Source organism: Aspergillus fumigatus, chromosome 1, assembly GCF_000002655.1.
Source record: "Aspergillus fumigatus Af293 chromosome 1, whole genome shotgun sequence".
NCBI classification, from domain to species: domain Eukaryota; kingdom Fungi; phylum Ascomycota; class Eurotiomycetes; order Eurotiales; family Aspergillaceae; genus Aspergillus; species Aspergillus fumigatus.
In genome coordinates this window covers 3,628,318-3,650,607 of record NC_007194.1, presented here as the reverse complement: position 1 = coordinate 3,650,607, position 22,290 = coordinate 3,628,318, and the positions used below count along the sequence as shown (strand labels likewise).

Here is a 22,290-nt window from a genome sequence, read left to right as displayed (position 1 = left end):
TATCGTCTTTTTTTATCTACCCCGCGACCCATCCCTCGCTCCCGGCCACAGATCGCACCGACAGCCATTATCTGACGACTGTCCCCTCGCCCGTCATGTCCATTGATTTTCCGGCTGAGGAAGAGATCACCCTCAAGAGGTGGAGGGAGATCAATGCCTTTGGCAGGCAAGTCGAGCTATCTCGTGGTCGCAAGCCATACACTTTCTACGATGGCCCTCCATTCGCAACGGGTCTTCCTCACTATGGTCACTTGCTCGCCTCGACTATCAAGGATATTATTCCTCGATACTGGTCGATGAAGGGTTACTATGTCGAGAGACGGTTCGGTTGGGATACACACGGTGTCCCCATTGAGTACGAAATCGACAAGAAACTCGGCATGTCGGGCTTGGAGGCTGTCGAAAAACTCGGCATCGAAAAGTACAATGAGGAGTGCAGAGCTATTGTCATGAGATTCGCATCTGAATGGCGCGAGACTATTGAGAGACTCGGCCGCTGGATTGACTTTGACAATGACTATAAGGTACGTTACCCTCCGTGCGAATATATATCGGTTTGATTTGTACTGACGGGATTAGACCATGAACTCCAGTTTCATGGAATCTGTATGGTGGGTTTTCAAGCAGCTGTTCGACAAGGGACTTGTCTACCGTGGCTACCGTGTCATGCCTTACTCGACCGCACTCAATACCCCCTTGAGTAACTTCGAAGCGCAACAAAACTACAAAGATGTGCAGGACCCTGCAGTAGTTGTATCATTCCCTCTGGTAGATGACCCTGAGACCTGCCTTCTCGCATGGACGACCACGCCCTGGACTCTGCCTTCTAACGTCGCCCTCGCCGTCAACCCTGGTTTCGAGTACATTAAGATTCTCGATGAAGCCTCCAAGAAGCACTACATCCTCCTCGAATCACTCCTTCGCACACTCTACAAGGACCCTAAGAAGGCCAAGTTTAAGATCGTGGATCGCTTCAAGGGTGTGGACATGAAGGACTGGAAATACCAGCCACTCTTCGATTACTTCTACGAGGAGTTCAAGGACCACGGTTTCCGTGTGATAAATGGGGATTATGTCTCCGCTGAGGATGGTACCGGTATCGTCCACCAGTCGCCGGCTTTCGGTGAGGAGGATTACAACGTTGCTATGGCAAGCGGTGTTATCAGTGAAACACGTCTGCCACCCAATCCTGTCGATGAGAAGGGCTGCTTCACCGCGGAAGTTCCTGATTTTGTTGGTCAGCATGTCAAGGCTGCCGATAAGGCCATCATCAAGCATCTCAAGGGCACCGGCCGTCTGATTGTCGACAGCCAGATTACTCACAGCTATCCGTTCTGCTGGCGTTCTGATACTCCTCTTATCTACCGCGCTGTGCCCTCTTGGTTTGTTAAGATTGGCCCCATCATTCCCCAAATGCTTCAGGGTATTGAAGAGTCGCACTGGGTGCCTTCTTTCGTCAAAGAGAGGCGTTTCGCCAGCTGGATTCAGAATGCTCGGGATTGGAACATCTCAAGAAACCGCTTCTGGGGAACACCACTTCCGTTGTGGGTCAGCGACGACTTCAAGGAAGTCGTGGCTGTAGGAAGTGTCGAGGAGCTCAAGCAGCTGAGTGGCCACGAAGGAGAAATCACTGACCTTCATCGTGACAAGGTGGACAAGATCACTATCCCAAGTAAGCAAGGCAAGGGTGTCCTCCGACGTGTCAGCGAGGTGTTTGACTGCTGGTTCGAATCGGGTAGCATGCCATACGCATCCCAGCATTATCCCTTTGAGAACAAGGAGCAATTTGAGAAGAGCTTCCCCGGTGATTTCATTGCCGAGGGTCTCGATCAGACGCGTGGTTGGTTCTACACTTTGACTGTCCTGGGAACACATCTCTTCGGCACTTTGCCCTTCAAGAACTGCGTTGTGAACGGAATTGTTCTTGCTGAAGATGGAAAGAAGATGTCGAAAAGATTGAAGAACTACCCTGATCCGACGTTGATCATGCAGCGCTACGGTTCCGATGCCCTTCGACTCTATTTGATCAACTCTCCCGTCGTGCGTGCGGAGCCGCTCAGATTCAAGGAGTCTGGTGTGAAGGAGATCGTTGCCAAGGTTCTCCTCCCTTTGTGGAACAGCTACAAGTTCTTCGAGGGTCAGGCCGCTCTGTTCAAGAAGAACAATAGCATTGACTTTGTCTTCGACCCCAAGGCTGAAGCTACCAATACTAACGTGATGGACCGCTGGATCCTGGCCAGCTGCCAAAGTTTATTGAAGTTCGTGAACGAGGAGATGGCTGGATACCGTTTGTACACAGTAGTTCCTCGGTTGCTCGAGTTGATTGACAACACAACCAACTGGTACATCAGATTCAACCGCAAGCGTCTCAAGGGCGAGAACGGCATTGATGATACTCTGCATGCGCTGAACACCCTCTTCGAGGTTCTCTATACCCTAGTCAGAGGTCTCGCTCCCTTCACACCATTCATCACCGACACCATCTATCAGAAGCTGCTTCCCCACATCCCCCAGGCACTCCGTGGCGAAGACAGCCGGAGTGTGCACTTCCTTTCCTTCCCCGAGGTGCGCGAGGAACTGTTCGATGAGGTTGTTGAACGACGGGTGGCACGGATGCAGAAGGTCATCGAGATGGCCCGTGTCTCCCGTGAGCGTCGCTCCATCGGCTTGAAATCGCCTCTGAAGACGTTGGTTGTGATTCACCAGGATCAGCAATACTTGGACGATGTGAAGTCTTTGGAAGGCTACATCCTGGAGGAGTTGAACATACTTGAGCTTGTTTTGTCGTCCGATGAGGCCAAGTACAATGTTCAGTACAGCGTTAGTGCGGATTGGCCTACCCTGGGAAAGAAGCTGAAGAAGGACGCCCAGAAGGTGAAGAAGGCATTGCCATCCCTCACGAGTGATGACGTGAAGAAGTTTGTTGCTGAAAAGAAGATGCTTGTTGACGGCATCGAGCTCGTCGAGGGTGACCTTGTCGTGAAGCGTGGTCTCAAGGAGGATGTTGCATCTGAGGGAATGGAACCTAACGCTGATGCTGATGTGCTAACCATCCTTGACGCCAACCTATACCCCGAATTGGCTCAACAAGGATTAGGTCGAGAGATCATCAACCGTCTTCAGCGTCTGCGTAAGAAGGCCGGTTTGGTCCCTACTGATGACGTGAGAATGGAATATGCCGTTCTCTCGGATCCCGACAGTGTTGGTATCGACGAGGCTTTCAAGACACAAGCCAAGGCCATTGAAAAGGCTGTCCGCAGGCCCCTGGAACAGGTTGCCGTGGTTGATGGCAAGGTCCCCAGCGGAGACAAGGAAGCTCTTATCATGGAGGAGGAGCAGGAAGTTCAAAAGGCAACTTTCCTGTTGCGGTTGCTGAAGCTGTAGCTTCGGGTCAATCTGTATTGAGAAATGCTGCATGAAAGTAATTAAGATCTTAGATTTGTCTAAAGAAGAATTATGTTTACGAATCTTTTGGTCCTATCTGGAATCGCAGCAGTCACTTCTTCAGTCTCCAGGAAGCCCCTCTGTACGCCTGGCCCGGTAGGATTTTTCCCGGCCAATATTGTGGCCTCAACGACCTCATACCTTCTTGGATGCCGCCTATAACTTCATCAGTAGGCTGCATCAACCATAGGTTCCAAACAGCATACCAAAAAGCAATCTTTTAGCTTCATAAACTCCTTAGCACACATGTCCTTGTGCACTGCATTGTAGTCAGCAACAATGCATTTGCCATATGTGGCTGCCTGAGGACTGATTAGACACCGACAGTACAAGCAACACGGAGAACATGAACATACCTCTGCAGAGCACTTAGAAGCAGCTTTCGCAAACTTCTCAATAGGTCTGACCCTTGTTGACGGCATTTTTTGGTCTGATCCTACAACTGATCCTCTGCAGCTTTTGTCTTTGGTGATGCAATTCAAAGCCGCCGTGGACCGTCCAGGACGATGCATTACGTAAGCAGATTCGATCACATGACGTAGGCATCCCCATCTGCGCGACACGAACAAAACAAGTCGAGTTCTGGGGACAAAGCCGGGGTGCTCTGTGTCCTTGTCTCAACACCTCTGCGAAACCAGGCACACTATTCTTTCTGGAATTCTTGGATTTTGATTTTCTAGCATTGGACACTGCGGATATTTGCTTTACTGTCACCTTTGCGCCCCGCAATGCATGATTTCGTTTTCCGCCTCCATGACCGATCTGCGAAAAACGCGCCTTAGGTCGCGGACTTTTCGATGCCTCCGAATCCCCCTCAGCGTAAGGCTTTATCCTTTGAAAACCCGTCGCTTTCAGACGAAGGTAGGCAACTTCGGTTACCAGCATGTCGCGATTTTGCGATTTGAGTTCTTTGTCTAAACTCCGTCTCTCTTGTGTATAGATGTCGGTCTCTTGTATCAAATCGTTAGCCGCGCGGAGCTCGATCCGGACGCCAACCGACTTCCCTTCAGGGCGTTGTTCAAAGCTTACGATGAAGTCATTGCCGAGCATGAAGTGGACGCGGATCCAGGCCATGCCTGTCTGCGCTTCCTCTTCAAGATGGGAAGCAAAGAAGTCGTAGGCAATTCTCTTTTTGAAAAGTTCGAGAATCTGCTTCGCCAAATGGGTATTGTCATTGAGTTTGGAGGCGATGATACCTTCGCCGAGACGAATGATACATATGAGGACAAAGAACCCTCGATTGAAGGGTTGCGCAATAAGAGGGTTGATCTCGATACAACGTCAAGGGAGGATACCACGCAGACAAGGTGCCGTAGGCGAGCATCCTTCAACTCTATGTATGATGTTGGTGAGGACATCACGCAAAGAAGTTTCATCAACCGTCCGAGCTCGCGTTCCTCCATGTCGCGTCTGCAGACAGGGAAGACTGAATTCCCTAAGCCGACACCGGCCCGGGCCGAGAAACAACGGACCTCTCCCGACAGGACTCAATTGATGGCTCAGTTTGTGGACGTCGGGCGTAAGTTAATGCGCCGAATGGAGGAGCTGGCTTCCAAGGATGAGAGACGGGATAAAACACCAGCTTTTGTTGGCAAAGATGCCAGATCTGCGGTTGACCGAGACCGTTCTGAGAGAATGGCAGAAGCCTCGCGATCAAAAACACGGTCCGGGGCTGCCCATGCCGCCAGCTCCACAGCCTCGGATGAACACAGTGAAGGATCTACTACATCCTCACAGGAGGACGCGCACAACTCTTTCGAGAAAAGGGAGGTACCCCCAGAAATGCTGTATAGACCATCACTCTCCGATTTGCTGCGCGATGCTTCGACATTCAATATGTATCGTCAGCGCGCAATCGCTCGGCGCATTCTGACGCAATGGTTGAAGAAGGCGGTTCAGACGCAGCAGACTCACCGAAATATGGAGGTAGTCGCGGTCAATCGCGACAGGATTACCCTCCTACGGCAAGCTTTTGAGACGTGGCGTACAATTGTCCAAGGTAAACGCCGGGCTGCTCAGACAGAGAAATTTTTCAAACATCTCGAAGAGCGTGCTGGACGCGCCAGGGATCTCTACCTTATGACCAAAGCTTTCACACATTGGGCGCAAATCGCCTCTGACGAAGTTGCAAAAACGTCAGCTGCCCGACGGCATATTCTTCGTGTTAAGTATTTCAACGCCTGGCGTGAAATCACAGCCGTAAACGAGCTGAAAGCTCAGCGATTCGCGCTACAAAGACCCTTTAATGCCTGGCGAAGCAAGGCCCGAGAAGCGAAGGAAATGGAGCAAAGAGCAGTGGCTGTCCATAACAAAAAACTGTCACATGCGGTCTACTGGCAATGGTTCTGGAGTTTCTGTGATCGGCGGGCGCCCCAGTGGTACGATCATCGCCTCAAGCGACGTTCCTTGCTTTACTGGCTGCGAAAGTTCCGCATGAATAGGGAGCGTATTCAAGAGATAGACGCGAAGAATAAGCATACTGCGACTGCGACAGCTTGGCAGCTATGGCATCAGAGATCTCAAGCTATTGTCGCTGCAGAAAAAGACGCTATATCTATGAATCGCAGGCAAGTCCTGCAGGAAAAACTCGAGGAATGGAGAGTCGAGGCTCGATTACGCCCAATTGCTTTTCGTGTCTCCGCGACGATAGATAGAAATATTACCCAAACGGCATTCTCGCAGTGGGCCAGACGGCTCCGAATGCTCAGAGAAGCAAAAGAAGTGGATCGACTGAGGGTTATGCGCAATGCTTGGACCGCTTGGAATGATCTGCTTCGATGTCAGGCTCTGACTGCGCGGATAGAAGAGCGCATGAAGATAGAAATCATGTACAAATGGATCCTTGCGGAACGGTTTCGACTGATGCAAAGGATTCGCGATCAACGAATCACTCGCGATGTGTTCGCTAGGTTTGTGACAAACGTGCGTGACACATATACACGTTTGTTGCAGCATGCCGATGTACATGAGGAGTACCGCAACGAAGAACTCCTCCGATCAAAATTCAACTGCTGGCGGGAACAGCTTGCGCTTCAGCGGCAACGCGAAGTGGCTGCGGCTGAATTCTATGCACCACGCCTTCAGCAGGAATCGCTCGTGGCCTGGCACTCGAAACACCAACATACGACGAAATTGGAGAGGTGGGCTCGCGACGCACGGTTTTACTTCCTAGCAACCCGAACGATCAAAAAGTGGCACAAGGCTACATTGGACTCTGCCAAGCGACGCCGTCAGGAGGCCTATGCCAAAATGCGGCGAAGGATCAAGATCAATCTTGCCCTCAAAGCGCTAACGCACTGGCATTCGAGAGCTCAGCACGTAGCAGAATTGGAGCAGCAAGCCATAGCCCTTTGCCGGAGCAAGACATTGGTTATGGCAGCAGAATATGTGGAGACATGGCGCGACTCAACAGATAAAAGAGTACAGGACTGCGAAGAAGCAGACATCTTGTACTCCCACCAACTTGCTCGAGGTCAACTGGCACGCTGGAGGGAATCATCCGCCAAGTATCGCGACCTGAAGCAACAAGCGAATGACGTTTACCGCCTGCACGGCTTGGGTCGCGCAAACGGTCAGCTTCGCAAACTCAGCCTTCGCGTCTTCCAGATCAAGAGCTCCTTTGAAACTGCAAATTCTATGCATGAACGCAATTTGAGAAAACATGCAAGGAGCATGTTCCGCCATTGGTTAGAGAAGGCCAGAACCAGACTTGAAGCCCGAGACATTCCGGGTCCATTGAAAACTCCTGCAAGGCCCCTTGACGGTGCACTCACGAACGGGACAGACGGGCCCATTTTTGATCCTTGGTATCGAAACGAGACTCCATTTAAGCTCAGCGATTTCCATACCAAGTCTCAAGTACCCTCAGCAACTCCGCTGACCACCCCTAACTACATGATGTCTCCGTCCAAGCGAGCTGCGCGAGCCAAAGCGCTCACGCAAATTTCTACAACCCCTGCGACACCTTTGTATACGCCGTTTGCCAGTCGCTTGTTGCGTGCCGAGGGTATGGGCACGCGGACTGGTTCAAGCTTCCGGAATCGCAATGGCCGGGGCAACGGCTTAGGCACAAGTGTGCGATTTGTCGATCAACCCCCTGAGTCGCCGACTGACGGTCGAGGCTCGGGGAATCGACGTCCCTGAGGTATTATCTGCTTCTGAAGAGGTTGGCGCTTTTGTTCGTGTATATGCTTTCCTTTTTGATTCGTTTCGCGATTGGTGCATTATTGGATGAGCATATCGATACCTTGTTGCATGTTCACGTGGCGTGTGGTCAAGTGCATCATGGGTTCTCGGGTATTTATATCGACGTAAACCACTGTTGATTTTGGAAATATGTACAATGCGTGATAGACGGCCAAGCGATTTTGTGATAAGTGACGCAATTGACGCAAGTGCAGACGGGTGTTTAGCTTCTTCTTGGACGCTTTGGATGCCCTTCAAATACTAGCGTGACATCGATGCTGCAGTAGAGCATAATACTGCCATAACACAATTTGCCTCGAAATAATCCTAGTTCTCTATGTAAAGTTTAGGTCGACGTTGATCGCATGTTCTGGTCACACGGCGGAAGTGACTCTGGTGGAGCAAGTCAGATAGCGGAAACAGCGTGATTGACATCAACATCTCTCACCTCCGGACGGAGTATATCGCTTTCTTCCCCCACAAGTATCAGAAATCAGCTTATCTATTTTCTCATCGACATCCTCGCACATTCTTCAACCGGCGTTTTTCGTCCTCACGTGTATATTACTGGCAATGGTGTAGCACCACCGAGCGCAACTAGCGTCCATCTCGATCAACGACCGCCTCTATGCGAGCGGTGCTGCCAGGGAGACCCCCAGCGAAGCTCCAGTCTTTCAGCACAGCGCTGTGGGACGGTCTCCGCGTGGTTGTAAGCAAACATCTCTGTGATTCTTGAGACGATTTCATGCTTCATCTGCTTGACTACGAGCTCCGCTGACCCTTGTTCGCTTTCGCGTTTTCCCGTAGGTGTACATTTCCGGGCATGCGCTTGTTATCCTCACCGGTCCGCAGACCCTCCTTCAGACCATCTATGTGGACGAGACCAAGACACTCGAGGCTGTGACGATTGATGAAGCTTCTGGGAAAATTGCTGTGTGTGGTGGACCGGACGTTTTCATCTACCAGCCGTACGGTATCCAGCATGAAACATTGAAGGTGGGTGGTTATTGTCCTATGAATGGCGGTGGTCGCTTGCTGACTTTGATCGTGATTTTGGAATGCAGTGGTCCCTTGTACATACCTTTCGCAACGAAGACGATGGCGAGACAATCCGAACCCTGTCGTGGGGCTCTCCCGATGAGCTACTCCTGGGCAATTCGCACCTCACACTGTGGTTCTTGAATGACGTGCCGCGCCTTATATGGAAGCAGAAGCTCGCCAACCCGGTAAAGTTCGCGCAGTTCTCTCCCGATTCGACCCTGGTGGCCACTACGGGACAATATGATCGCATGGTCAAGGTTTGGCGGCGGCTCTCCTTCGGGGCAGATGATGTGCGGTTCGAGGTTTCATATCTTCCACACCAGGCGGTTGTTACAGGGATACATTGGCGTAAGCCAATTCATCGAGAACAATCCTTGGACAATGTGTTCTACACCCTGAGTGCAGATAATAAGATCAGGGTCTGGGCTGCGATCGACCACCATGCGCCGTCGCCTCTCCAGTTATGGACGGAGATTGACATGGGCGCGTCTGTTCAGCCGAGAGAGACCACGGGCGAGAAAAATAGGCATCTTCGATATGGGTTCATTGTCGACAGTCGAGAATTTTGCCTTGCGACTGAACGAGCCGTGCAGCGAAGCGCGGGAAACAAGGAGAACTATGCTTTGGAACACATTATTGAAGTCGCGAACAAGAACCCGGAAATCTGCGTTGTGCTAGACGGACAAGGTCATATGTCTGCATGGGCTTTGGAGGATGTTGGGTCCAAGGCCAAGTCAAACATGGCCGCTTTCAACATTCTTCATGTCGAAAACATTGATTTCTCCTTCATGTCTGCCCTGTCCGCGGAGGAGGATTATGCTCAGTTATGTGCTTTTCAGACCATCCCACTGGGAGACTCAATCTCTATCATTGTCCATCATTTCGATGGCAGGATTGAGTGGTTTGAATCGCAAGTTGATGTTCTGTTTGATCCAACGCCGCGCAAAAACCGGATCGCCCTGAAAGCGTCTTGGACCGGACATACTGATCCTATCAAGAAGATCGTTCGAAATGCAGCTGGAGACACGCTTGTATCTCGAACCAACGAGAACAAGGCCACGATCTGGAAGCAAAGGTGGAGACATGGTCGGTCGGTTTTGGTCCGGAAGAGCTGGCTCTACTCGGACGAGCACATTCATCGTAGCTGCGTCATCGAAAGTGGTGACTTTCTGGTCAATCTTCATCATTACGGCATCTCTGTCTGGGATGTCCGCTCTTTTCATGCCCGAAAGATCGCTTCTCAATCGTTCGAACTCTCGAGCAAGCCGCTCTGCGTCCTTCCATTACCGACAGCGGATAAGAGCGGTAACGCCGTCTACATCGCAACAATCGGCGCTGATATGAATGGGATAGCGTGGGAGATACGTTTGCCGACTGGCAAATCTCGGATCAACGGTGTTTCGCCAGCTGCACAGTGCTCACTGCGGAAGTTTTGCACGTTCAATCTTGGTCTCGACGAGGACATGTCGTACATCTTGCCCGTCGACCCTGCAGGACCTCAAAAAACAGTATCGGGATTTTTCGACCTCTTTTCTCCGGATATAGCGTTGTCGTATACCACGCGAGGTGTCATTCATACCTGGACTGCCAAGGTCGACCAGCAGAGCAGCCAGGTGGAGTTCTTGCTGACCTCGACCGTCGATACGGGCATTGAGAATCCGTCCCTCGCCAGTGGGAGCTCTACCAAGAAGGCAGCTCTTGTTGACGCGGATCGCACTCATCTGACCATCTGGGATACAAACGGTGCGCAACTGGAGTTTGAGGAACATTTCGCCCAGCACGATGTCATTCGCGATCTCGATTGGACATCTACGCCAGACAAGCAGTCAGTCTTGGCAATTGGTTTCCCGCATAAAGTCATACTCCTGTCTCAGTTGCGCTATGACTATCTCGATGCTCGTCCATCCTGGACGCAGATCAGAGAAATCTGGATCCGGGACCTGACACCTCATCCCATCGGTGATTCATGTTGGCTTAGCAACGGTCACCTTGGAATCGGCGCTGGAAATCAGCTCTTTGTTTACGATAATGAGATTGATGCCAGCGACCGCTTAGTTTCACAGCTCCGCATACCCTCCCGCGGCCTGTCTTCGGTTGACTTGTTCGAGGTTGTTAGTCGACTAAACGGTCCGCTACCTGTCTTTCACCCACAGTTCCTTGCGCAATGCATCCTCAGTGGCAAAACAAATGTGGTACATTCTGTCTTGACGACTCTGCATCGGAAATTGAAATTTTACACTGAGGGCGACGACATTGATGGCTTTTTGGAAAGGCCGCTGGAAGACTTTTACGTGGAGCATGACATTCCGCAGCAAGCATCTTCCAAACATTTACAGGCCTCGTACGCCGATCTGGATCTGAGTGAAACTTCCAATGTGATGGACGAAAACGCGGCCGCGGCATTGAATGAGAATCTCTCTCGCTTCGCATTGCCGCAACTTTCAAGCCATGAGCAGTTCCGCCTAGCTGATACAATTGAATGCGTTGCCACGGTTGAAAAGCACCGACGGTCAATGGATGACAATGCTGCTCGCTATCTTTTGTTCTTTCGACAGCACATGCTAAGAAGAAGTCAGGGCGTCGCGAACAAGGATACTGTTTCATGGAGAGAGATCGTCTGGGCGTTCCATAGCGGCAGCCAAGATATCCTGTCCGATCTTGTGTCAAGACAGTACGGCGGCAAGATGCAATGGGCGTCGGCCAGGGAAAGTGGTATCTTTATGTGGCTGACAGACTTTAATGCTATTGTAAGCAATCCCCGACGTCACCGGTTGCAAGGATGAAGAGCTAACACAGAACAGCGAGCGCAGTTAGAGCTCGTCGCGCGCAATGAGTATACCAAGACGGAGGATAAGAACCCTGTTGACTGTTCCTTGTTCTATATCGCGCTCAAGAAAAAAAATATTCTACAGGGTCTGTGGCGGATGGCAAATTGGCACCGCGAACAAGGTGCTACTCAACGGTTACTTGCGAATGACTTCCAAGAACCTCGATGGAAGACTGTAGCTCTGAAAAACGCTTATGCCCTGCTTGGGAAACGGAGGTTTGGTATGGTCTTCCTGCACACGCCCCGAATTGAAGTAAGCCTTCTCTGACATTTTCCCAGAGTACGCCGCAGCTTTCTTCCTTCTTGCAGACCAGCTGCGCGATGCGGCCAACGTCTGTTTGAACAAGGTCGGGGATTTACAGCTTGCAATTGCTATTACGCGTGCGTACGAAGGAGACAATGGGCCCATTTTGAGAGAAATCCTGGAAGAGAGGGTCTTGCCCGAAGCCGCATCTGACGGGAATCGATGGATGGCTTCGTGGGCCTTTTGGATGCTAGGCCGCCGCGACATGGCTGTCCGCTCATTGATTGTAAGATGATGTCGCTTGTTTCTTCTCTGTCTTGTTGACTGACAACTGCTCGTATAGTCACCTGTTGAGACCTTGATCCCTTCTACGCCTTCATCTCCTGGGAGCCCTGGCTCAATCTCACTACAAGCGAAGTCATTTTTATCCAACGATCCCGCCTTGGTCGTTTTGTACAAACAACTCCGGGAAAAGACCCTGCAAACACTGAAAGGGGCTTCTCAAGTGTCAGCCCGAGCAGAATGGGATTTTATCATCCGCAATGCCCGCCTGTACGACCGCATGGGATGCGACCTTCTTGCCCTGGACCTTGTGCGCCATTGGGAGTTCCTCAGCGTGCCTCCCCCACCGAAGACGTTGAAAGACGTCACGCACAAGCTGCAGGAAAACGGCGTCGATTACCGAAAGATGCTTCGACGACGAAGCAGTCTTGTGGTGGCAGACTTGCCTATCAAATCTGGTCTTTCCCAGGAACCAAAGACACCCGCTGTATCCCAAACACAACCACCCCCTACGATATTCCACGAACCCGACGCCAACTCGCTGCTCGACAGCTTCGGATTCTGATTTGCACTTGTTGTAGATTTTTTTTTCCAACGTGGAGGCGTCTGGGGTCACGTACCTACTTTTCTATTGACCAGAAATTATCGCTTCGCGAGACATGCTCCGAAGTTGAATCTCTTGTATAGCACGCACTGGCTTCACATTGACGTGAATCCATAATTGGGACATTGATCATATACATAAAAATCATCAATTTGGCCTTCGTCACGATAAAAAATCACAGGCAAGGTAGATCAGGCTCAAGTCTATACAGTCCAACTAAATCAACCAAGAGAAGAATACCCTACAACCGTATACGCAGCGCCCTCCGCAGCGAGACCGGCCTGGCACCAGTTCTGGAACCCGTCCCATTCACATAAAGCGCAGTCTGATTCGCCAAGTCTGTCGAATTGTTCACATGGAGGTAAGGATGGTCATGAAGCAGGGGCTTATGGCTATGCGCCGGTTGTCCAGTCGACTGCACCTCTTCATCCGCCTCTTGCTCTTTGCAGTCCAACATGGCCCAGACCTGGTTATACGAGGCGAAGTTCCTAGCGACGCAATCACTAGACGCGAAGCCGTGCTTCACCTCCTCGTCGAGGAGAGGCTGGCCAACACACCCGGGGACTTCGTAGATGGAAATTCTGCATTTCTCGGGTCTGGTGCCTACGACTTCGACTTCCGCGTCAAAGGACATGTGCGTTACCTCGTGGCCGTACGAGAGCGGCACGAAGATGTTTGTGCAGGTCCCTGGGGAGATGTTGAGCGCTGAGATGAACTCCTCGTGCGGAAGGTGGTCTGGGGCTGCTGAGGCTGGGTGGATGCGGTTGATAGGACAGGAGGGCAGGAATTCGGCCCAGATGCGGGCTGTAGTTGAGGCGAGGGCGGGTGTCAGGATCAGGAGGAAGGAGAGATGCTGCAATGCGATGCTGTCAGAGTTTGTATCGTGCATAATGTAGGTGCAGGTTTGTCTTACGTTCTTGAAATGCATGGCGGTGATAGTTCGCAGGAAGAGAGACGATTTTTTGCACTGAGGCGTGATCCCTCAGTTACTAGACCCGAAAGAACATAAGCCTATATATGCATGCCCTTTGGAGCCAAAGCCAAATGATAATCATAAATAAGTCCCGATGGCAGGAGGCAGCCACGATTGAACCTTTGAACCTCGACACGACACGAGACGAGACGAGACGCCTGGAACGACTGCACATACCACATTTCATTCTACTGCCTCATGGATCGACACGCACACGCACACGCTAATGCAATGGACTGGTGGTCAGGTCTACAGTCTACAGTCTACAGTCTCCAATGCAGATCGCGCATTCCAGGCCAAGCTCATGGTGGCGCGCCACAGTAGTGTTCGTGGCTTGATGGCTTGCATTCCATTCCGTTGGTTTGTTGACGGTGACGCGCCTGTCGAGTTGGTAATGCATGAGTTGCTTGAGACTTCAGACGATATCGTTATCATGCTATGTTCTCAGGGGGATGGGGATGTCAGTATCAGATGCTGGATGAGTGCGTTGGTTCGGTGAAGTGGTTGTATTGATCCAGTCACCGGGTGTTCCTTGTGGAAGGAATCGCGCGGTCTTTGAGTAGGCTCAGTCCCTCGGACGGCAAGTTTCGCTCTCGGAATCAAGAGACGAGGTGTTACTGATGGGACGTTATGATCCCCCTACACGGTCAGTACAATCGACGGAGCAATAAGACCCATACTGGCGACGATACTATGATCTACTGATCTCCATGTGCAGCGACCCTCCAGAAATGTATAGTATATGATTGACATGGTCATGTCAAGGAAAAGTGCTTATTAAAATTAGAATACAAGACTGTGCGTATGTCAAGCTCCATTTCACATCAACCCATCTCACTCCCGCCCGTGATGCAAGTTGCAATCCAGTCTCTCACAGCTTGAAGCGAGCCCGCCGCTCACCGGAAACCGAGCACCTTTGTGAGTTCGCCCAGGCCGAGACTGTCAGCAGGGTTTGAGGCCTTTTTCTCGGGCGCTGCCTCAGAAGCTTGCTCAGCTTCCTGCTCCTGCTTAGGAGCAGCCTCTGCCGGCCTGGAACCTTGGCGAGCCTCCTGCTTAGGGCTGTTCTGCACCTCCTGTCCCTGGTGAGAACCCTGTTGAGCGTCCTGCTTAGTACTATGCTCTGCCTGCGGTGCAGATTGTTCAGCCCCCTCCTTAGGGCCATATGGCTCCTTCTTGACAGGGGCGTCCTCGCGGCAATCAAGCTGGAACGAGATAGACTTCACTTCGTCGCTGAAGTAGTGTTCAGGGATGCACTTGTCCTCAAGTGGGCTCTCGAGGGGGATCCATAAAGTAGGGAAGCCCAGGCAACCTTCGTTGTCAAAGACCTTGAGAGCCTTGCAGTAAGGAAAGGTGTCCTTGGTGAGGGGCTCGATGTCGAAGTTGTAGTAGGACACGTCCAGGCCATGACCGAGCTTCACTTGATCGCAAGTGTAGGGCGTGGTAACTACCTTCGGTCCCGGATTGATGATTTCCTGGGCCACCTTTTTGGGACAAACGTCTATCGAGTTCACTGTGACGAAGGCAGCGGCGCCCTGGCGAGCAACAACGGCGGTAGGCGCCAGCGCGAGCGCTGATGCCACGGTGACGAACTGGATAATCAGCAATGGGCCAGCTCCTGCAGAACACAAGAGAGCTCACCTGAGAGTAATGCATATTGTCAAAGACTAAGTGAGTGGATGGTGTTACGCTTTTGCGTGAGGTAGGGGGTCCGTCCTAAATGAGTGACTGCGGTAGGTTCTTGGGAGGATGCAAAATTGGAAAGAGGCCAGCATCCTCAGGGACAGAGACCGTCTATTTATGTCCATCATATGAGGACAACAATTCAACGCGTAGCAGAGCCCGGTGGCTTCTCTCATCTTTGGGGTACGCACTTTTCTTGAACTAGGGCACATGCCTGCTTCCCTGGAATGCAGACACGCAGGAACAGGAAAAGGGCATGTGTGCCGTGGAGTTTGCAAACAACGCATCCATTCTTAAGCAGAGTTCCTTTTCATTTTCTTTTGCACTCGAGGCCCATTCGAGGCTCACTTGACGCTTAGAGATGGAATGTGAGCCCCTGCATTGTGAAAGATCGCCTAGGATTTGAATGACCTCGTTCGAAGCTCCGCAAGGGGCTCATGTTAATTTATCTCGCGCCCAACAATCACTCTCTGCGTGTTCCTTGGAAGATTAACCCCTTCAAGGGTACGGAACACGAGATGAAGCCCAAAAATGTACTCCAAGTCGGAAAGTCTTCTCAGAGACTGGGAGTTTTGCAGGGGGCCGGCAGCGTTACCGCGCACCCACTCCCTAGAATCAGGGCTGCGGCACTGCTCCACCTGCGCTTCTGCTCCACCTGCGCTTTTCCATACCTTCTTTGCTCTCATAATCTGACAGTGACTATTTTGCCCCGTTGCCAACTTTGCGATGCGGAGACATCCGCGACCTTGGTCAGTGACAGATGTCGTTTGCAAATGTCACTTGAATAAGTGTTTCCCAAGGAGCACCTGGAGGAGTATCCGCAACTTGCTTTTGAGTGAACATTCGCGTTCCTCGACAGAAGCTTGGACGGTTTCCTGGCATGATGCGCCAATCGCCCTTCAGCAGATGGAGTGGGCAGCTTTGGCACACATTAACTCCGAGTCGAACCGGGTTTTACACTGCTGCCTTCTATGCTAAAGACCTCACTGCTGAATCAGCGGAACAAGAATAATCTCCGTGGACCCGATTCCAATCCTGACGTCAGCTGAGTCTGCAGGCATATGCCAGTCAGAGAAGCCAATAAGCTCGGGTATCATCAGTCTCATCGATACGTTGATTGACTGGCTTGGCAATCAAGAGCGAACATGGTCTCCACGGACTAGCGGTCGACTTTGTTTATTATTCTTGCTTCAGCTCAAGGACTGACTACCAAGGCATCATACGACTACAGTCAGTGCACTCTATGAGCTGTAAGCCTGTATACATGTTCCGCGCGGTGATTCGGCCGGCTCACTCGGCGACAAGGATGCTTTGAAAATGGACTTACACCAAGTTGCGCCAAGTTGCAATCATGCCTGGCTACTCGTACGAGATGCGCGATTAGGTCCAGCAGGGCCAATGTTCCACGGTCTGACTATGGGTTGACATGCAGATAAGTCGTCATCAGGCGATATCTGGAGATACAATGCCCGTATTTCTTAGAAGGCATCTCTCGTCACCATTGGCTCCCCTTATCAACGGGGTTCCTGGTCGACTGCTCGACGGTAGTGGACAGGGTCAAGGTCCCTTGTAGTGGGGAAGTATCCTGCTGAAGCTCTATGACTATAATTGAGTCGTATGTCACCAAGAGCTCTCCTCGGTCATTCTGAGTTGGATCAAGTAGTTTGACCTTGCACTACCGAAAAGTCGAGCGAAGTCCATGCAACATGACGGAGTCATCCATATCCTACACTGATGTGTAAGCGATTTTTCCTGTGACAAGTCCTGCTGCTGATATAGATTCAGGCTCATCATAGGCGCCGGTCCATCTGGTCTGATGGCCGCCTACTGGATGGCACGCTGTGGTGTGAATGCACGAATTATTGACAAGCGTGGCACCAAGGTATTCACCGGACAGGCAGATGGACTCAGGCCCAGGACACTTGAGCTGCTTGACAGCATAGGAGTTGTGCACCGGGTCCTTCACGAAGCCTGTGAGGCAGCAGAATTCACGTTCTGGGTCAGTCAGGCTCTGTCGATGGGGGCTGGGTGGCGGTCAGCGGACATTGGCTAACGCAAGGTTTCAGGCCCCGAGTGAGGATGGTCGACTGAAGAGACAAGAACAGCATCCGATTCACGATGTGAACAATTCACCCTTTGGCAACTGCCTCCTAAACCAAGGGAGAATTGAACGTTTCATCTTGGATGCCATCAGAGACTGTTCTGATCTCGAAGTCGAGAGAGGCGTCATTGCAGAATCACTGGAGTACGATGAGGCCCTCGAGAATAGCAGCGATGCGTACCCTATCACGGTTACTCTGAGAACCCTCAGTGAGGAAGACGCGAATCCGTCCCCCGCTCACGGTGGTTCCGGAGGGGTACGAAATGGATTATTCCGGAGTAACATCACGCCTGATGATTGGGACGATCTAATCAGGAAGAGCAAAGAGAGACCGGGAAATGTCGAGACGGTGAAGGCCAAGTACCTCATTGGCTGTGATGGGGCACACAGCTGGACCAGGAAGCAGTTGAACATACCTTTCGAAGGATCTACAACTGAGCACATATGGTATATTACCCTGTTCCGCCTGGTGTTTGACTGGCTGTTTGACTGACCCATTGTCTCAGGGGTGTTGTCGATATGGTTCCTATCACAAACTTCCGTGAGACTGGTTGTGCCCCATAGCTATATGCCGGCTGCTGACTCCTGGTAGCTGATATCCGCCGCGTGTGCACAGTGGAAACTGAACACGGCACTCTCTTGATCATCCCGAGGGAAAGGCAGCTTGTCCGGCTTTATCTGCCTCTGCAAGTTGTTGACGGCATTTCGGGGTCCTTAGATCGATCCTCAGTCACTCTTGACATGGTTCGGCAAAGGGCCAAGGAGATGCTGAGACCCTTCGACTTTGACTTCAAGGTCTGCGACTGGTGGACAGTTTATCAGGTATGGTTTAACTCAAATAGTGCATTTTGAGGTAGAAAGAATAACTTGAGGACCTTTACAGGTCGGTCGGCGGCTGGCATCAAACTTCACAAAAGGGCGAATTCATCTCGCCGGAGACGCCATTCACACCCATTCTCCCAAGGCAGGTTTGGGCATGAACATGAGTATGCAAGATGGATTCAATATCGGCTGGAAAATGGCGCTCGTCGCGAAAGGGGTTGCTCGCCCTTCTATACTCGCAACTTACGAGCTAGAGCGTAAAAGAACTGCGCAAATGCTGATCGATCTGGACCGCCGCCTGCAGCCGTTGTTTGTGAAGCAGCAACAAAGCGATGCTACAGAAAGCACGGCCCCTAGCAACGGTAAGGAAACACTGATAGACGTGATCCAATTATCCATCGCATTTGCCAATGGATATGCCTGTCACTACGGGCCCAGCTCTTTAGTCCACAAGGGAGGCGAGAATATTGCTGCGAATCTGATCCCTGGAGAAAGATTCCCGCCAGTCAAGGTCCGTAATCAGGCAGACGGCCAGGCCTGGTGGACAACACGCCTTTTCAAAAGCGACGGGCGCTTCCGGATTGTGCTCCTCGCAGGAGATTTGCGTCACAAATATCAGAGGCAACGCGTCGAGGCTTTCAGCGCCCACCTAGCTTCAGCTGAATCGGTTCTCCAGCGGTACAGACTCGAAGGCGAGAAACTCGATAGTCTCATTGAAGTGATTACTATTCACAGTGCACCAATGCGAGAGATGGACTTTCCCGACTTTCCGGAAATGCTGAGACTGTTCGACCAGGAGCGAGGATGGGCCTACGACAAAATTTGGAGCGATGACGACTGCTTCTGGGACCGACAATGTACCGGAAAAGGGTACGAAACTTGGGGTGTCGACAGAATACGAGGTGCTCTCGTCATCCTCAGACCCGATCAGCATATTGGATGGGTTGGAAACATCGAGGATGTCGATGAAATGACCTGCTATTTTGAACAAATCTTTCAGCCTCCTCAGAAGTCCGTGAACATGGAGGGCAATGCGTAAGGATAAGACTGTCATGGATCTGTTTTAGGGATGTTAGTTAGCCTGATTAGCAGTTTATCGTCAGTCGAAAGAAATGAGTCTCACCGTTTGTGTTCCATATAAACAAGCCTGAAGTCCCTGTGCTATTATGCCTGCAGTAGTATCACACGGAGCTTCTGGCGGAGCAACGATTGAGATCTAAGATGCAAATAGACGAAATCCATCATTTTGGTCGGTAAGACAATTAGCGGAACGGATGAGACAACATTTAGAGTGTATACAGTACAGATAAAAGACAAATAAAGCTACCTAGCTTTATTTGTCTTTTATCTGTAGTCATTGCTAACGGTAGGAACGAGACTGGGAACAATATTGGAGAACAATGTATTAAAACTCCGACTGATAACAAGATTTTTTCGCAGTCACTGTCAGAGACTGCAACGCACAAAATATTTAGCTGGTTAAGGTCGACTGGCTACCCAGCCAATGAAAAGCCTATATACCAACACTTATGGATCGATCTTGAAAGCTCGGTCGAGGAAGAAATGGACGATATTGACTCTAACACTGCGATAGGACCTGATTACAAGCAATCTGCCGATGAATGGCTCGATAAGGCTCAATGAGAGCAACCATAGCTAGAGTGTCAGGTCGATCATTTCCTGGAAACCATCCGGTCCTCCAGCGGGGTGGTGCTTGCGCTTGAAACAAATTGCGTATTTTCCAGCGATTCCATCGTCACCAGTCTGGCGGATCTTCCACTTGGTGGCGTACAAGAGCGCTTCATGATGCATCAATGGCCTAATAAAATGTCATGGCCAAAGAATACCCATGACCGACTGTCCACTTAGTTCCAAGTGGAAGGTATAGGGGATGCCAGTGGGATTATCATCAGTAGGACTAATATCATATCGAAAGTATGCTATAACTCTGGTCCTCATAGTGGCTTTGAAATACATTGGGATCTGACCACTCAACTTCTCAGCTAGTGATCTCTTTTATTACTTGGCATGCTCAACTACAGGACAGCCAGTAGCGGTCATAAATCTATTGATTCAACTAGGAATTTGAAGGAACTCATATCTATGACAGCGCTTGCTTCCCTTCCTGATTTTATACCTAGCAAAGCACTGGGCACAAAGATCCGGATTGGGCAGAGTTTATAAACAAACCGCTGGCCCCAGATCCTGTTCGAGTTGTTACATATATTGCAACAAGTGTAATGAGTCACAATGTCTCCATCTATGATTGTGACATTATACATAATATTACTTCTCTCTGCCTTGCATCTTAAAGTCATCACTGTCGCACCACTGATAGCCATCTGCCTTATTTTATCTTTTCCCGATCCAGAACACCATGGAGTCTGCCGATAATGAAAGGCCTGCTCGAGGGCGCAAACGACGCACAATCATTATCGTATGTACTATCAGCAATAAAAATTTTCTATCCTTCTGCCTGTCTTCTCGTCACTTAGAATCCTTCTAGACTGAACCAGCCAGATTTCCAGAAGAGAACCTGTCCACCTTCGTCCACACCATCCTGATCACCACCATAACCTCAGGCGAGCAACACCCTAATGAGTCCTGCGCAATACACCACTGGGACCATCCTATTACAGCTCTACGCCGCTCTGTAGTAATCCCGACTGGATTATCTATAGAAAGTCTCAGCTACATTGAGGGGTTTCGCGAGCTGGGCCGGTTTAAACAGCCTCAGTCTCGAGTCTCCCCGCAGGAGACACATGACTATCTATCTTTGTTAATCCGGGAAACACCTGTTGCACTGTGCCCGACGGGTGATGATGCTGAGAGTCATCAGGTAGCGATTCTCCGACTAGTGAGGAGGTTAGAGGAGCGGACTAAAAAATCCACGATACAACCGGAGGATACAAGGGATGTGCCATTAGATACAGACCGGGAAGTGCTGCTGTGCTGCGCGCGGGTAATTGGAAGTACTGCGGACACGCTTTTTGCAGATGAAGACAGTGTTTGGAGATGGGAAAAGCCCACAAGTGTGTATCACACGCCCTGGAGAAAGGGGTGGGCAGGCACTATTGAAGATGCTGTAGAGGGAGCAGCCTGGGCAGCAGGACGGAACTGTTTGCTTAGAGTTGAAGGGGTGGACAGAAGACAGAAGAACTCCATGTTTAGAGAAGACGGTACCTCAGTGGTTATCCCTCCAAAGTCATTTGGCGCATGAGTGGGGGAATTCTGTGTACCTGAGTCTCTATCTAAAGAATAGTTAAGAGTTACCTCCTTAGACTTAATAGGAGTGGATACTTACAAAGCCTAGTAGAGTACTACTTAATTATACTTTTTATAAGTTACCAGTGCTGGCCTTAGCAAACTAATAATATTTTCTTTCTTTTCTTACTTACTTCAATATTTTTAGTAGTGCTATATAACTCTATAAGTCTCTGGTACTCCTCTAGCAGTTTTTATAACTTAGCATTATTAGAAGCTATAGTCATATAATATTATTTTGTAATCACAGAGGGGGAAGCTGTAAGGACTGAATCTTATATAGGTTCATCTTTTTAACCTTCAGGGCACAGAGCCTATTAAAAGCAGCTGAATCACTGTTTTCTTCTGCAGTCAGCTGTTAAGTTAGCCTTCATCAAACCCCTAGAGCCATCATCACCAGGGGTGATGGGGCCCCCTGGAGTTCTCACCCACATCACCAGCACTCATACGAAAAGCATCCCGCCGCTGCTTTGGAGGCAAAAGGGCTTTCTATGGATTGACCACATTCTACACCTGGCTTAAGTACGGTTGAGCGGACGGGAAGCCCTGTTTTCCACACCCTATGGTCGTATGTGCTTGGTTGGAGCCTAGGAGACATGTTAGACCTATGACTCGCATAGGCAGAGTGCTTGCCGCACATTGAAGTGGAAGGGGAGCCTGACGGGAGAGAGGAGGAAGACAAGCAAAGACGGAAAATGCTCCATCTTTGGATGATGTCAGACTCGGTCCTATTCTAGCCAAATCGTGGAGTGGCCCCTATCGGAGTGTCACTTGGGGTCATTGCCGATGTTCGAGCGCAGTTGAAGAGCAGGGGGTGAAGCTG

General features: G+C 50.6%; 7 protein-coding genes across 7 annotated transcripts; 4 read left to right on the top strand and 3 right to left on the bottom strand.

The window, feature by feature from the left end:
* Positions 1-27: 27 nt before the first annotated feature.
* AFUA_1G13710 (isoleucine--tRNA ligase ILS1) lies at positions 28-3,384 on the top strand (the record flags this gene model as incomplete). Its single annotated transcript, XM_747648.2, has 3 exons — positions 28-524; positions 580-3,273; positions 3,313-3,384. Exons 1-3 carry the CDS (start codon positions 96-98, stop codon positions 3,382-3,384), a joined length of 3,195 nt encoding a protein of 1,064 aa, XP_752741.1. The 5' UTR covers positions 28-95.
* A 615-nt stretch (positions 3,385-3,999) lies between these two features.
* Positions 4,000-7,989, top strand: AFUA_1G13700 (Sfi1 family protein). The gene is made up of 2 exons (XM_077803952.1): positions 4,000-4,305; positions 4,385-7,989. Exons 1-2 carry the CDS (start codon positions 4,242-4,244, stop codon positions 7,585-7,587), a joined length of 3,267 nt encoding a protein of 1,088 aa, XP_077660121.1. The 5' UTR covers positions 4,000-4,241; the 3' UTR covers positions 7,588-7,989.
* A 57-nt stretch (positions 7,990-8,046) lies between these two features.
* On the top strand, positions 8,047-12,588 carry AFUA_1G13690 (uncharacterized protein; the record flags this gene model as incomplete). The annotated part of the gene is made up of 6 exons (XM_077803951.1): positions 8,047-8,338; positions 8,437-8,625; positions 8,694-11,417; positions 11,472-11,718; positions 11,777-12,027; positions 12,085-12,588. The coding sequence occupies exons 1-6, from the start codon at positions 8,258-8,260 to the stop codon at positions 12,586-12,588; spliced, it is 3,996 nt and encodes a 1,331-aa protein (XP_077660120.1). The 5' UTR covers positions 8,047-8,257.
* A 280-nt stretch (positions 12,589-12,868) lies between these two features.
* Positions 12,869-13,555, bottom strand: AFUA_1G13680 (uncharacterized protein; the record flags this gene model as incomplete). Its single annotated transcript, XM_747645.1, has 1 exon — positions 12,869-13,555. One exon carries the CDS (start codon positions 13,553-13,555, stop codon positions 12,869-12,871), a length of 687 nt encoding a protein of 228 aa, XP_752738.1.
* A 799-nt stretch (positions 13,556-14,354) lies between these two features.
* Positions 14,355-17,019, bottom strand: ccpA. Its single transcript, XM_077803950.1, has 2 exons — positions 15,239-17,019; positions 14,355-15,189 (listed from the first exon to the last, which is right to left on the bottom strand). Exons 1-2 carry the CDS (start codon positions 15,251-15,253, stop codon positions 14,497-14,499), a joined length of 708 nt encoding a protein of 235 aa, XP_077660119.1. The 5' UTR covers positions 15,254-17,019; the 3' UTR covers positions 14,355-14,496.
* Positions 17,020-17,021: 2 nt separating this feature from the next.
* AFUA_1G13660 (putative phenol 2-monooxygenase) lies at positions 17,022-19,349 on the top strand. The gene is made up of 5 exons (XM_747643.2): positions 17,022-17,279; positions 17,347-17,828; positions 17,888-17,922; positions 17,974-18,203; positions 18,265-19,349. The coding sequence occupies exons 1-5, from the start codon at positions 17,097-17,099 to the stop codon at positions 19,240-19,242; spliced, it is 1,908 nt and encodes a 635-aa protein (XP_752736.2). The 5' UTR covers positions 17,022-17,096; the 3' UTR covers positions 19,243-19,349.
* A 510-nt stretch (positions 19,350-19,859) lies between these two features.
* Positions 19,860-22,065, bottom strand: AFUA_1G13650 (uncharacterized protein; the record flags this gene model as incomplete). Its single annotated transcript, XM_747642.1, has 2 exons — positions 19,860-20,022; positions 21,917-22,065. 2 exons carry the CDS (start codon positions 22,063-22,065, stop codon positions 19,860-19,862), a joined length of 312 nt encoding a protein of 103 aa, XP_752735.1.
* Between the last annotated feature and the right edge of the window lie 225 nt (positions 22,066-22,290).

What these genes read in the sequence shown, in the direction of transcription:
- AFUA_1G13700 (XM_077803952.1), top strand. Translation starts at nt 4,242, where the DNA reads ATGCCTCCGAATCCCCCTCAGCGTAAGGCTTTATCCTTTGAAAACCCG. An exon ending in CCCGTCGCTTTCAGACGAAG is followed by an intron (nt 4,306 to 4,384) that starts GTAGGCAACTTC and finishes TCTTGTGTATAG; the next exon opens with ATGTCGGTCTCTTGTATCAA.
- AFUA_1G13660 (XM_747643.2), top strand. Translation starts at nt 17,097, where the DNA reads ATGGCCGCCTACTGGATGGCACGCTGTGGTGTGAATGCACGAATTATT. An exon ending in CAGCAGAATTCACGTTCTGG is followed by an intron (nt 17,280 to 17,346) that starts GTCAGTCAGGCT and finishes GCAAGGTTTCAG; the next exon opens with GCCCCGAGTGAGGATGGTCG. An exon ending in TCTACAACTGAGCACATATG is followed by an intron (nt 17,829 to 17,887) that starts GTATATTACCCT and finishes CCATTGTCTCAG; the next exon opens with GGGTGTTGTCGATATGGTTC.